The 14,780-nt window shown below is 33.6% G+C and overlaps 2 protein-coding genes across 2 annotated transcripts; both read right to left on the reverse strand.

Annotated features, from left to right (window-relative positions):
- Positions 1-444: 444 nt before the first annotated feature.
- Positions 445-1,188, reverse strand: LOC133322345 (uncharacterized). The gene has a single exon (XM_061531341.1). The coding sequence runs from the start codon at positions 1,186-1,188 to the stop codon at positions 445-447; it is 744 nt and encodes a 247-aa protein (XP_061387325.1).
- Positions 1,189-7,816: 6,628 nt separating this feature from the next.
- Positions 7,817-14,504, reverse strand: LOC133322346 (uncharacterized). Its single transcript, XM_061531343.1, has 2 exons — positions 13,502-14,504; positions 7,817-8,490 (listed from the first exon to the last, which is right to left on the reverse strand). The coding sequence occupies exons 1-2, from the start codon at positions 14,502-14,504 to the stop codon at positions 7,817-7,819; spliced, it is 1,677 nt and encodes a 558-aa protein (XP_061387327.1).
- Between the last annotated feature and the right edge of the window lie 276 nt (positions 14,505-14,780).

The raw sequence follows: 14,780 nt of genomic DNA on the forward strand, positions 1-14,780 counted from the left end.
TATTTTACAGGTTCTTACAAAAGGCGTGGATTTTTTAAAGACTAATTTTTCAGGGTGTTACGAAAGGCGTGGGGTTTTCAAAGAATATATTCAGGGTCTCAGACAAGGCGTTGATTTTTTAAAGAATATTTTTCAGGATCTTACAAAAGGCGTGGATTTTTTAAAGACTACTTTTTCAGGGTCTTACAAAAGGCGTGGATTTTTTAAAGACTACTTTTTCAGGGTCTTACAAGAGGCGTGGATTTTTTAAAGACTACTTTTTCAGGGTCTTACAAAAGGCATGGATTTTTTAAAGACTACTTTTTCAGGGTCTTACAAAAGGCGTGGATTTTTTAAAGACTACTTTTTCAGGGTCTTACAAGAGGCGTGGATTTTTTAAAGACTACTTTTTCAGGGTCTTACAAAAGGCGTGGATTTTTTAAAGATTATTTTATTTAAGATCTCTCAATGCCTTATAAGGGTCTCAAATGGCATTATTACCCCGGTGGGTAAAATAACAAAAATTATTCTTGGGGCTCTATCCGATTCAAATTGTGAAGGATGACTGCTTGTCGAAGAGTTTGTAAAGACTTCATAGACTTGACAACCATCACCATAGTCCTGCAGTTTTGTCCACAGCCATCTTGGCGGAGAGCAACATTCCTTCCCCAATAAAAGTTTATCTCTGATTTTTCGACATGCCAACGAACACAACGAGAATGAACGTTTTAAACTTTGTACCGATCGTCTTAAACAGCTCGAATCTCCATGAGTTTCTTCACGTATAATAACACTTGGAGTTGATTTTCGGGAAAAACTGCTACAGGTTGAATATTTGGAACTACGATTTGAAATATTGGAACTGGGAATATTATTATTGGATTGAGGGCTTTCTCCTTGAGATTCTCTACAACTTTCCTTTTGAAGTTTAGCGCAGTCTCTATATGACACCCTTCTTATGGAACACTGACTTCTATCACTGCTACTCGTCGGTTCGTTATTGAAGTATTTCTGTATTTTCCGACCACCCAGGAAATATAAAATGCGATCCAAGGCTATTGTTATGGTTTCATCGGGAAACGGACCAAATGTATTTAAGGCTGGTATTTTGCGTGGCCTTGTTGAAATTTTCTCTGATTTTACACGACATTTTGAAACAGAAAATTTAGATTTCGGACATCTGATATTACTATGACAAATTACATCCATTCGAGGGATGATTATTTGATGTAAATGGTTTTTTTTGTTTTTGTCAAAAAATAATAATCGAAATAAAACTAATATATTTTTTGCAACAGAGATGGGAGTAGCTTTGAATTTGAGTCCTGGAAAAAAAATATTTTAAAAAATGGGCAGAAAAACTTCGTACGCTTTTTTCAAAAAAATTCCAAAAAAATGGAAGATTCCTCTGATGATGTTGTTGAAAATGAGGAACTGAGAGAAATAACAAAAATATTTAAAAATTCCACGCCTTCGGGTTTGAGTCCCGGAAAAAAATTTAAAAATTCTACGCCTTTGGTTTTGAGTCCTGGAAAAAAAAATATTTAAAAATTCCACGCCATTGGTTTTGAGTCCTGGAAAAACTATTTAAAAAATCCACGCCTTAGAATTTGAGTCCTGGAAAAACTATTTAAAAAATCCACGCCTTAGAATTTGAGTCCTGGAAAAACTATTTAAAAAATCCACGCCTTAGAATTTGAGTCCTGGAAAAACTATTTAAAAAATCCACGCCTTAGAATTTGAGTCCTGGAAAAACTATTTAAAAAATCCACGCCTTAGAATTTGAGTCCTGGAAAAACTATTTAAAAAATCCACGCCTTAGAATTTGAGTCCTGGAAAAACTATTTAAAAAATCCACGCCTTAGAATTTGAGTCCTGGAAAAACTATTTAAAAAATCCACGCCTTAGAATTTGAGTCCTGGAAAAACTATTTAAAAAATCCACGCCTTAGAATTTGAGTCCTGGAAAAACTATTTAAAAAATCCACGCCTTAGAATTTGAGTCCTGGAAAAACTATTTAAAAAATCCACGCCTTAGAATTTGAGTCCTGGAAAAACTATTTAAAAAATCCACGCCTTAGAATTTGAGTCCTGGAAAAACTATTTAAAAAATCCACGCCTTAGAATTTGAGTCCTGGAAAAACTATTTAAAAAATCCACGCCTTAGAATTTGAGTCCTGGAAAAACTATTTAAAAAATCCACGCCTTAGAATTTGAGTCCTGGAAAAACTATTTAAAAAATCCACGCCTTAGAATTTGAGTCCTGGAAAAACTATTTAAAAAATCCACGCCTTAGAATTTGAGTCCTGGAAAAACTATTTAAAAAATCCACGCCTTAGAATTTGAGTCCTGGAAAAACTATTTAAAAAATCCACGCCTTAGAATTTGAGTCCTGGAAAAACTATTTAAAAAATCCACGCCTTAGAATTTGAGTCCTGGAAAAACTATTTAAAAAATCCACGCCTTAGAATTTGAGTCCTGGAAAAACTATTTAAAAAATCCACGCCTTAGAATTTGAGTCCTGGAAAAACTATTTAAAAAATCCACGCCTTAGAATTTGAGTCCTGGAAAAACTATTTAAAAAATCCACGCCTTTGAATTTGAGTCGTGGAAAAAAATATTTAAAAAATCCACGCCTTTGAATTTGAGTCGTGGAAAAAATATTTAAAAAATCCACGCCTTTGGTTTTGCATCTTGAACAATGTTTTAAAAATCCAAGCCTATTTTTTGATGTCTTCAAAAAATATTTAAAAAATCCTACCTTAATATTGTGAAGCTTTAATGCTCTTCTCTCTAGTGTCTTATTATCCTCTTCGAAACATATTTCCTTAATTTCCTTTTTTCTAATAAAATTTCCTATTGTTTGTCATGTCTGTCAATAGATCTCAAATGTAATTACTGGAAGAAAAAATCTTCGACAAGCAAATGAAAGAAAAGAAGAATTAACTTCTTCTTATCTCGCTTTTGTTTAATGTCCACTTTTTTGGGGAGATTTTTCCACTGTATTTAAAGGCAATTATTGTGTAGTTTTCACACCTTTTAACCTCCCCTTAGCACAAACCTCCCTTAAGATTATTCTCCCCTCTTCCGCTCCCCTAACCTTTTTGTTTTCTTGTTTTTTTTTTCAAAGATGAGATAAATAAAATCTCCTCATTTTTTCCTGATGATTTCCGGTGTTAAGCATCTTAACCTTTTGCTTCTTCATTCGGTCGGAGGACATTTTCAAACAATGGCCTCCGGGCAAAAGCTGGGAGGTTAGTTTTGTTTCATTTTGTCGTCTTCATTTTCTTAATAGAATTTTTATCTATTGGCTGTAAATCTCATGAAAACAGAATCACAATAAAGACAATAAATAGTAACAAAAACAACAACAACTCAGAGAAAAAGAAAAGAAGTTTAATGAAAATAATCTATTAAATATCCGATAATAATGGGTCCGGCAGGGGAATGGATTGCTATGGTATCGATTTTCATTGGAAAAACAGCCATAGAATGTCCTTTCGTTTATTTCTTTATTTTTTTTTTCAATTCCTCATTCCTGTCGGATATATAAAGCATATGCTCATCATCTAGATTATCCAAGTCATCGGACGAAATATCAATTTTTTTCGGAATTTTTTGAAAAAATCATGCAAAGCAAGGTAGATAATAATACATAATAATAATAATATACCTTGGTACAAAGTTTCGGAGACTTTTTTTGGTTTCCATTTGTTGTGTTCCACTTCGTGAGCTGCTGACGAGGGTTAGGACTGGCACCAAACAATACATTTTTTCAAGACTCAAAACCAGAGGCGTGGATTTTTTAAATATTTTTTTTTCAAGACTCAAATTCAAAGGCGTGGATTTTTTTAAATAATTTTTTCAAGACTCAAAACCAAAGGCGTGGATTTCTTAAATAATTTTTTCAAGACTCAAAACCAAAGGCGTGGATTTTTTAAATATTTTTTTTAAGACTCAAAACCAAAGGCGTGGATTTTTTAAATATATTTTTTAAGACTCAATACCAAAGGCGTGGATTTTTTAAATATTTTTTTTAAGACTCAAAACCAAAGGCGTGGATTTTTTAAATATTTTTTTTAAGACTCAAAACCAAAGGCGTGGGTTTTTTAAATATTTTTTTTAAGACTCAAAACCAAAGGCGGGGATTTTTTAAATATTTTTTTTAAGACTCAAAACCAAAGGCGTGGATTTTTTAAATATTTTTTTTAAGACTCAAAACCAAAGGCGTGGATTTTTTAAATATTTTTTTTAAGACTCAAAACCAAAGGCGTGGATTTTTTAAATATTTTTTTAAGACTCAAAACCAAAGGCGTGGATTTTTTTAAATATTTTTTTCAAGACTCAAAACCAAAGACGTGGATTTTTTTAAATATTTTTTTCAACACTCAAAACCAAAGGCGTGGATTTTTTTAAATATTTTTTTCAAGACTTAAAACCAAAGGCGTGCATTTTTTAAATATTTTTTTCAAGACTTAAATTCAAAGGCGTGGATTTTTTAAATATTTTTTTTAAGACTCAAAACCAAAGGCGTGGATTTTTTAAATATTTTTTTTAAGACTCAAAACCAAAGGCGTGGATTTTTTAAATATTTTTTTAAGACTCAAAACCAAAGGCGTGGATTTTTTAAATATTTTTTTTAAGACTCAAAACCAAAGGCGTGGATTTTTTAAATATTTTTTTTAAGACTCAAAACCAAAGGCGTGGATTTTTTAAATATTTTTTTTAAGACTCAAAACCAAAGGCGTGGATTTTTTAAATATTTTTTTTAAGACTCAAAACCAAAGGCGTGGATTTTTTAAATATTTTTTTTAAGACTCAAAACCAAAGGCGTGGATTTTTTAAATATTTTTTTTAAGACTCAAAACCAAAGGCGTGGATTTTTTAAATATTTTTTTTAAGACTCAAAACCAAAGGCGTGGATTTTTTAAATATTTTTTTTAAGACTCAAAACCAAAGGCGTGGATTTTTTAAATATTTTTTTTAAGACTCAAAACCAAAGGCGTGGATTTTTTAAATATTTTTTTTAAGACTCAAAACCAAAGGCGTGGATTTTTTTTAAGACTCAAAACCAAAGGCGTGGATTTTTTAAATATTTTTTTCAAGACTCATGAAAGAATTAAAAAATGCTTCCACAATGTATTACCTAGCTTGTTCTTGCTTTTTAATTTATTATTGGAAAGCGGAACTCAACCTCACATCAATTCATTTAGACTTTAAATAAGACGAAACAAAAAAAAATAAATGGTTCCCGTTTCGGTATTGGATGACATATTGACACACTGTAGGATGAAGACATGTGAAATGGAACATTACTTTTGTGGTGATTTAAAATTTGGGTGTAAGGGACTTTTTTTGCAGTCGTAACAAGGGTAGAAGTGACTATTAAGAAAACATATCATGAACTTCTATTAAGAAATTACGGTCGAATATAATCTATTAATCTTCCTAATGGTATAGTGGAGGTCATCAATAATAGTTGGGAGCGAACCCTAAAAAATATTCTTTAAAGAATCTACGCCTCGTTTGGAACGCCAAAAAATATTCTTTAAAGAATCTACGCCTCGTTTGGAAAGCCAAAAAATATTCTTTAAAGAATCTACACATCGTTTGGAACGCCAAAAAATATTCTTTAAAGAATCTACGCCTCGTTTGGAACCCCAAAAAATATTCTTTAAAGAATCTACGCCTCGTTTGGAACCCCAAAAAATATTCTTTAAAGAATCTACGCCTCGTTTGGAACCCCAAAAAATATTCTTTAAAGAATCTACGCCTCGTTTGGAACGCCAAAAAATATTCTTTGAAGAATCTACGCCTCGTTTGGAACGCCAAAAAATATTCTTTAAAGAATCTACGCCTCGTTTGGAACGCCAAAAAATATTCTTTAAAGAATCTACGCCTCGTTTGGAACGCCAAAAAATATTCTTTAAAGAATCTACGCCTCGTTTAGAACCCCAAAAAAATATTCTTTAAAGAATCTAAGCCTCGTTTGGAACCTCAAAAAATATTCTTTAAAGAATCTACGCCTCGTTTGGAACCCCAAAAAAATATTCTTTAAAGAATCTACGCCTCGTTTGGAACCCCAAAAAAATTTCTTTAAAGAATCCACGCCTTGTTTGGGTACCCAAAAAATATTCTTTAAAGAATCCACGCCTTGTTTGGGTACCCAAAAAATATTCTTTAAAGAATCCACGCCTTGTTTGGGTAACCTAAAAACTTTCTTTAAAAATCCACGCCAAAACAAACATTCTTTAAAAAAAAACACGCCAAAAAAAATATTCTTTAAAAAAATCCACGCCTTGTATTGATGGCCAAAAAATATTCTTTAAAAAATCCACGCCTTGTATTGATGGCCAAAAAATATTCTTTAAAAAAATCCACGAATTGTATTGATGGCCAAAAAAATATTCTTTAAAAATTCCACGCCTTGTATTGATCGCCAAAAAATATACTTTAAAAAATCCACGCCTTGTATTGATTGCAAAAAAAATATTCTAAAACCAGTGAGCGGTCAATAGATCGACTCGAAAAAACACATAAAATTAAGTTTTCGGTCCATTTCATTCCAAAATTATTATCTGATCATCACCGAAAATTATAGACGTTGTCCTTGACCATAACTGGAACCTTATGGAACATTTCATAGCGATCAGCGGTATAGTTCCGCTCTCTAGAGTGATAATGGGTTACTAAATAATATACGAATACGGAGATGCCTGTAAATATTTAGGTGTGACTCCCACATCCGAGCACATACAACAATATAATTGGTATTAATTAAAAGGTCAACCACTCCTCTTGGATATAATATCAACTTCTCGGGTCTATGTCCTTCAGGAGTAAATATATACGCTATAGAATACAAATTTTGTCATTTTTCACACAAAAGTCAGGGTCCATTTGACCCACTAAATATTGACCAATCTTTATCAAAACAGGCATCCTTATTCTTTGGGCCAATCCCCTTCTCTATGCAAAATTTTACGATGTTCGGGCTGTTATTGCGGCCTCTGGAAGGACCAGAAAAACCGACAAAAATTTAGTATTTGGTCCATTTCATCCCCTAAATATTAACCGATCTTTCCCAAAAACAATAGGGGTCTTCATTGGGCAGAACCCATCCTACATTCAAAATTTCGTGAAGATTGGTCCATAACTGTGGCCTGTATCGTGTTTACAAATTATAATGGACAGACGGACGGACGGACACACATGTCTAGATCGACTCAGCTAGTCGAGATATGACGATCGGTATACTTAAAGGTGGGTCTAGGACCAATATTTCGTGGCGTTACAAACTTTTGGGGCTGCACAAAGCTTTAATACCCTGACAACATAGTTGTGTAGGGTATAAAAACCCCACGCCTTGTATTATGGCAAAAAAATATTCTTTATAAAATACACGCCTTGTATTGTTTCCTTCAAAATGTTTCCTTTAAAAAATCATCCCTTGATTTAGGCCTTAACAATATGCTTTAAAAATCCCCTGAATTATTGATTTTTTAATGACGAAGTAGATAAAAACGTTTTACCATTTGATAAAAAATTTCGTCAACAGTGAGTTGACAATAACTCCATTGCTACCAATTATCAATTTATGTTCGAAAACAAAAAAACAACAACATCTACTACAAATACTGACTATTTATTAAAAATCACAACAATTAAAGACCACTAAATTTTTGTGGTCATGTAGTCTTATCATAACTAAACATAAAACATTATCATAAAACATAAAAAAATTTGGGGACTTAGAAAAGTAGTTTAGAATTAGTCAACTATGAATCACAATATATATTCAATGATTGTTGTTGTTTTTTATAATAATAAAATACAAATTATGCTATTCTTAATTTATAACGATACATTAAACTAACCACTAGACTTGTTAAGAACATATAACCCATTAAGATTATCACACTTTCTGTATCGGTTCTCTCATCTGTTTTGAGGAAAATATTTACAGCACCCGTCAGAACATTACCCAATAAAAAATAAATTAGACCATTATAATTTATAGCCTCTATTAGGGTGGGAATTTTAGACCAACCACCAACGTTTGACGTTAGTGCAACCTTTTCGGAAGGCTGACGCATTTCCATTATTGGTTCCCCATTAACCGGTAATAGGGTGTCTAATACTATATCGAATACAAATAAATATAAAGCACACATGGTAACGGCTATGGCCAACATCCAGGTGACATAACCAAAATTACAGGTAACCCGAGCGATACCTATTACCATAGTGCTGTTGATGACAATCAGCCACAGTGCAACACCGGCAACTGTTAGGTGTATCAGCTTTTGTTTAATTTCTTGGAAATTCAGGACATCCTTTGATTTGATCCATTGTCCAATGTATTGTGAGAGTAAATAGAGAGCAATAAAACCAGGCAGCGAACAAAGGCCCTCACGATTGGCAGTTAGGAAATTTGTTCGTTCCAAATCCGGATTCAATACAAAGGAAGATATGCCACACTGCAGGGTTATTTCGTGTATAATCAAAATCGCTGGAAAAAGAATGAGAAAATAAATATTTATTAACGAAAAATAAAAATATGTAAAAATTATTTTTTAATTAATATTATAAACAAATTACGACTACGACTTCTATTGGCTCCTAAAACTAGTCTTTAGAAAATCTACGGCTTCTATTGGCTCCTAAAACTAGTCTTTAGAAAATCTACGGCTTCTATTGGCTCCTAAAACTAGTCTTTAGAAAATCTACAGCTTCTATTGGCCCTTTAAAAACTAGTCTTTAGAAAATCTACGGCTTCTATTGGCCCTTAAAACTTGTCTTTAGAAAATCTAGGCTTCTATTGGCTCCTAAAACTAGTCTTTAGAAAATCTACGGCTTCTATTGGCTCCTAAAACTAGTCTTTAGAAAATCTAGGCTTCTATTGGCTCCTAAAACTAGTCTTTAGAAAATCTAGGCTTCTATTGGCTCCTAAAACTAGTCTTTAGAAAATCTACGGCTTCTATTGGCTTCTAAAACTAGTCTTTAGAAAATCTAGGCTTCTATTGGCTCCTAAAACTAGTCTTTAGAAAATCTGCGGCTTCTATTGGCTCCTAAAACTAGTCTTTAGAAAATCTACGGCTTCTATTGGCTCCTAAAACTAGTCTTTAGAAAATCTACACCTTGTCTAGGCCTAAAAATAGTCTTTAGAAAATCTACACCTTGTTTAGGCCTAAAAATAGTCTTTAGAAAACCTACGCCTTGTTTATCCTAAAATTAGTCTTTAGAAAACCTACGCCTTGTTTAGGCCTAAAAATAGTCTTTAGAAAACCTACGCCTTGTTTAGGCCTAAAAATAGTCTTTAAAAAATCTACGCCTTATACTGGCCCCTAAAAATAGTCTTTAAAAAATCTACGCCTTATACTGGCCCCTAAAAATAGTCTTTAAAAAATCTACGCCTTATACTGGCCCCTAAAAATAGTCTTTAAAAAATCTACGCCTTATATTTGACCCTAAAAATAGTCTTTAAAAAATCTACGCCTTATATTTGACCCTAAAAATAGTCTTTAAAAAATCTACGCCTTATATTGGCCCTTAAAAATATTCTTAAAAAACTCTACGCCATATATTGGCCCCTAAAATTAGTCTTTAAAAAAATCTACGCATTATATTGGCCCTTAAAAATATTCTTTAAAAACTCTACGCCTTATATTAGCCCCTAAATTTAGTCTTTAAAAAAATCTACGCCTTATTCTGGCCCCTAAAAATATTCTTTAAAAAATCTACGCCTTATATTGGCCGCTAAAATTAGTCTTTAAAAAATCTACGCTTTATATTGGCCGCTAAAATTAGTCTTTAAAAAATCTACGCTTTATATTGGCCGCTAAAATTAGTCTTTAAAAAATCTACGCTTTATATTGGCCGCTAAAATTAGTCTTTAAACAATCTACGCCTTATATTGGCCCCTAAAAATTGTCTTTAAAAAATCTACGCCTTATACTGGCTCCTAAAAATAGTCTTTAAAAAATCTGCGCCTTATGCTGGCCCCTAACAATAGTCTTTAAAAAATCTGCGCCTTATGCTGGCCCTTAACAAAAGTCTTTAAAAAATCTACGCCTTATATTGGCCCCTAACAATAGTCTTTAAAAAAATCTACGCCTTCTATTGGCCCCTAAAACTAGTCTTTAAAAAAATCTGCGCCTTATATTTGACTCTAAAAATCTGCGCCTTATATTTGACTCTAAAAATAGTCTTTAAAAAATCTGCGCCTTATATTTGACCCTAAAAATAGTCTTTAAAAAATCAGCGCCTTATATTTGACCCTAAAAATAGTCTTTAAAAAAAACTACGCCTTCTATTGGCCCCTAAACCTGGTCTTTAAAAAATCTACGCCTTATATTTGACCCTAAAAATAATCTTTAAAATATCTATGTCTTATATTTAACCTTGTCTAGGCCTTGAAAAATATTCTTTACAAAATCTACGCCTTGTCTAGGTCTTAAAGAAATATTCTTTAACAAATCCACGCATTGTTTAGGCCTTGAAAAATATTCTTTACAAAATCTACGCCTTGTCTAGGCCTTAAAGAAATATTATTTACAAAATCTACGCCTTGTCTAGGCCTTAAAGAAATATTATTTACAAAATCTACGCCTTGTTAGGCCCTGAAAAAATATTCTTTAACAAATCCACGCCTTGTTAGGCCTTGAATAAATATTCTTTACAAAATCTACACCTTGTCTAGGCCTTCAAAAAATATTCTTTAAAAAGTTCAGGTCTTGTTTAGGCCTTGAAGAAAAATTATTTTTTTTTAAATCCACGCCTTGTTTAGGCCTTGAAAATATATTCTTAAAAAAATCCACGTCTTTTTTGTCCCTATAAAATTGGTGTTTAATTTTGTATACACTTACTCAATCCCAATGGTAGCAAATGTTTATTTGACCTTGCCAAAAATCCGAATAAAGTCGCAAACAGCTTCGTAAACCCCAGTGTGAAGAATGCATTCAAGTGCTTGCCATATTCATGTTCATCCTGACCATAACCAATCAAAGTGATGATTATGGTCCGACCCAAACCCAATATCAGCATACAGGCCACAGTTATTAACATTTTACGTAAATCGGTAAAACGTTTCGGTCTCGACGAAACCAGGGCCATGGAGAAAACAAACAGACCAATACCAACATCCATGAGACCAGCACCATAAGTTCTGTGCTTACGAAAGACGAGCGGAAAGCTTTTAAAATCCACCGCCAATATACACAACACCGTCAGCAAATAAACATTTGATCGCAGCAAGGTGAAAAGTATCGGCCGTTGGCCATATTCAAATTCTCGACGTGCCGCACGTTGCAAACATTTTGTTCGCCACATCACCACGGCCAATAAAACAATTGCCCCGATCAAAATATATTCCACATATTTATGTAGCAGATTTACACTTAGAACAGTTGGCGCGCAGATCACTAGGAATTCCAAAACAAACACTTGTGGCCATGCCGAACATAAAATCCGCTGACGTACAGCAATTCGTGCCAATGCTATGGCTATTAAGGCCACTAATATTGTACACTGTATGGGCCATAGGCGTATTAATGTGGCATATGAATGAATCTCGTAATTAGACATTCGACACAAAAAAGAATTTCTTCAACCGGGCGCGCGAGTTGCTAAAAATCCACGTTCATACCACCGCGTATTTTTGAACTATAGCAAAAAAAAAAAAAGATTGGAGGAAATCGTACAGCTGGCGGGTCAATCGACTAACTAAACTTCGTTGATGTTTTGGCGTTGCGCGAACTATTTGATTACATCTATTTGGGGATCGATTTATGGCAATTGTTGATAAGATTATTTGTGGTACGGATATCGTTAAACACGAACACCATTTCCGATTGATGTTACTGTATTAAGAGAATGAGCAATAGAATGTCAGAATAAAATAATTTATTTAAGCTTCAATGCCTACTTCTTATAGAATCAAGGGAAAAGATAACAATAGTGGAGAATCGGCATTATGTGGAAATCGAAATTTGCAGAAGATGAACATTTTATAGAGGACCACTTATCGAATCGAAATGGTGTACAACTCTGTTACACCTACATAACTTCAAATAGTATATGGTATTCAAGGCACAGATAAGTCAAAAATATATGTATATAAATATATTTAGTGTAAATATTTCGCCAGATAGGTGGCCAATCAAAAGTTATAAAATCCTAACTGATAAAGATAGTTAACAGCAACAACAAACAAATAATCATTCAAACGGGAGAGGGTTCTATGCAACTGGCTGCTACCTCAAATACTATGAGAGAAGTAGAGAAGAGCTTAGAATTTTTTTAAGAATATTTTTTGGGGATACCCCAACAAGACTTGGATTGTTTGAAGAACATTTTTTGGGGGTAACCAAACGAGGCGTGGATTTTTTAAAGCATATTTTTTGGGAGTATCCAAACAAGGCGTGGATTTTTTAAAAAATATTTTTTGGCTACCCAAATAAGGCGTGGATTTTTTAAAGAATATTTTTTGGCTACCCAAATAAGGCGTGGATTTTTTAAAGAATATTTTTTGGCTACCCAAATAAGGCGTGGATTTTTTAAAGAATATTTTTTGGCTACCCAAATAAGTCGTGGATTTTTTAAAGAATATTTTCTGGCTACCCAAATAAGGCGTGGATTTTTTAAAGAATATTTTTGGGTACCCAAATAAGGCGTGGATTTTTTAAAGAATATTTTTTGGCTACCCAAACAAGGCGTGGATCTTTTAAAGAATATTTTTTGGCTACCCAAACAAGGCGTGGATCTTTTAAAGAATATTTTTTGGCTACCCAAACAAGGCGTGGATCTTTTAAAGAATATTTTTTGGCTACCCAAACAAGGCGTGGATCTTTTAAAGAATATTTTTTGGCTACCCAAACAAGGCGTGGATCTTTTAAAGAATATTTTTTGGCTACCCAAACAAGGCGTGGATCTTTTAAAGAATATTTTTTGGCTACCCAAACAAGGCGTGGATCTTTTAAAGAATATTTTTTGGCTACCCAAACAAGGCGTGGATCTTTTAAAGAATATTTTTTGGCTACCCAAACAAGGCGTGGATCTTTTAAAGAATATTTTTTGGGGTACCCAAACAAGGCGTGGATTTTTTAAAGAATATTTTTTGGGGTACCCAAACAAGGCGTGGATTTTTTAAAGAATATTTTTTGGGGTACCCAAACAAGGCGTGGATTTTTTAAAGAATATTTTTTGGGGTACCCAAGGCGTGTATATAAATATTTTGTCTATGAGAGAGACTATAATTAGTACCATAATGTATTATAGAAAACAAACAAAAAAGTATTTCAAATCATATTCCCCATTATTTTGATTATCAAAGTACACAAATATTTCCAAAATTTACAATTCAATCGTATACGAAACCTTCCAGCAATCAATTGATGATTATTGTTATCAATATCTCTACACATTATCGAAACATATAAACTAAAGAGGAAGTATTCAAAAATATATACATACATTCGTATTTGTATACATATTTATGTAGTATATTTATAGCTGCTACTTACCAATACCCATTGGCAACAAATGTTTATCACTGCTGGCCATAAATCCCAATCCGGTTGCAAATAGTTTCGTCAAACCCAATGTAAAGAATGCATTCAAATGCACCCCATACTCGTGTTCATCCTGATGATAATCAATCGTGGTTATGACAATGGTACGAGCCAAACCCAATATTAACATACAAGCAATGGGTACGAGCATTTTCCTTAAATCCACTAACCGTTTCGCTTTAGGTGATACCAGGGCCATGGAGAAAACAAATAGACCAATACCAACATCCATAAGACCGGCACCATAACGTCTAGTTTTACGAAATTTCTTTGGGAAACTTTCAAAATCAATGGCTAATATACACAGGGCGGTCAATAGGCTAATGGTGGCGCGTAGTAGTGTAAATATTATAGGTCGGCGACCAAATTCAAATACACGTTCGCTGGCTCGTTCCATACACTTTGAGCGCCATACAATTGCAATCAGCGCCATTATGGCAATTGCCAAAATATACTCAACATAGCTGTTTAGAATATTTACACTTACAACAGCTGGCAATGAGATCACCAGAAATTCTAATATAAACACTTTCATGAATGATGACATCGCCCCACCACCCCCATTCCTTGACACCTTTGGGGCTGTTATGAATTTATTGTGAACCGCCACACGAGCCAATGCTATGGCTATTAACGTCACCACAATGGTACACTGTATGTGCCATATTCGAATTAACGTTTCTTCCGAGTGTTTTTCGTATATATCCATTCGGCGGGATGTATCGTCGTTCTGCTCATTTGCTGTACTATGGCCAGCCGTTGTTGATTTGGCCCCACAAACAGCTGACTGGTGATCATGAAAACGGCATGCCAACAATTGTTGGGCCAATGATAGGCAACCGCCATTATAGACCCCGGTAGGCTCAGCATTACAATAGTACTCATCATCGTTGGGACTTCGACACTGGTATTTATCGTCACAATTGTTTTCAAATGTATTTTTTTCGTCCGTCATGATAAGATTACCGGCACTTCAGATCTTTTGGAGCTAGAGGAGGTGTACTCTCAAGTAGTTTTCCGGTTAAATGTAATTGTTAGATGTATAGGTGTTTTTTGTTTGGATTACTAATCGATATGGAGACACGCAATATTGGGTATCTCAATTATGTTATTTTTTTTCAATATTTATAGGTGAACTTTAAAACCAATCCATCAAACAAACTGGAGCTACGGCCGAACATGTATAAAAACGTCCCAAATGATATGAATTGCGGATGGATGAAAATGTTTA

This window comes from Musca vetustissima, unplaced genomic scaffold, assembly GCF_032173495.1.
Source record: "Musca vetustissima isolate MV318-11 ecotype Yass unplaced genomic scaffold, APGP_CSIRO_Mvet_v1 utg10834, whole genome shotgun sequence".
Classification (NCBI taxonomy): Eukaryota; Metazoa; Arthropoda; class Insecta; order Diptera; family Muscidae; genus Musca; species Musca vetustissima.

Bases quoted from the DNA above. Each gene is read 5' to 3' on its own strand.
- LOC133322346 (XM_061531343.1), bottom strand. From the start codon at position 14,504: ATGACGGACGAAAAAAATACATTTGAAAACAATTGTGACGATAAATAC. The intron at 8,491-13,501 runs GTAAGTAGCAGC...TTCTTTTTCCAG, and splicing joins TTTGTTGCCAATGGGTATTG to CGATTTTGATTATACACGAA.
- LOC133322345 (XM_061531341.1), bottom strand. From the start codon at position 1,188: ATGGATGTAATTTGTCATAGTAATATCAGATGTCCGAAATCTAAATTT.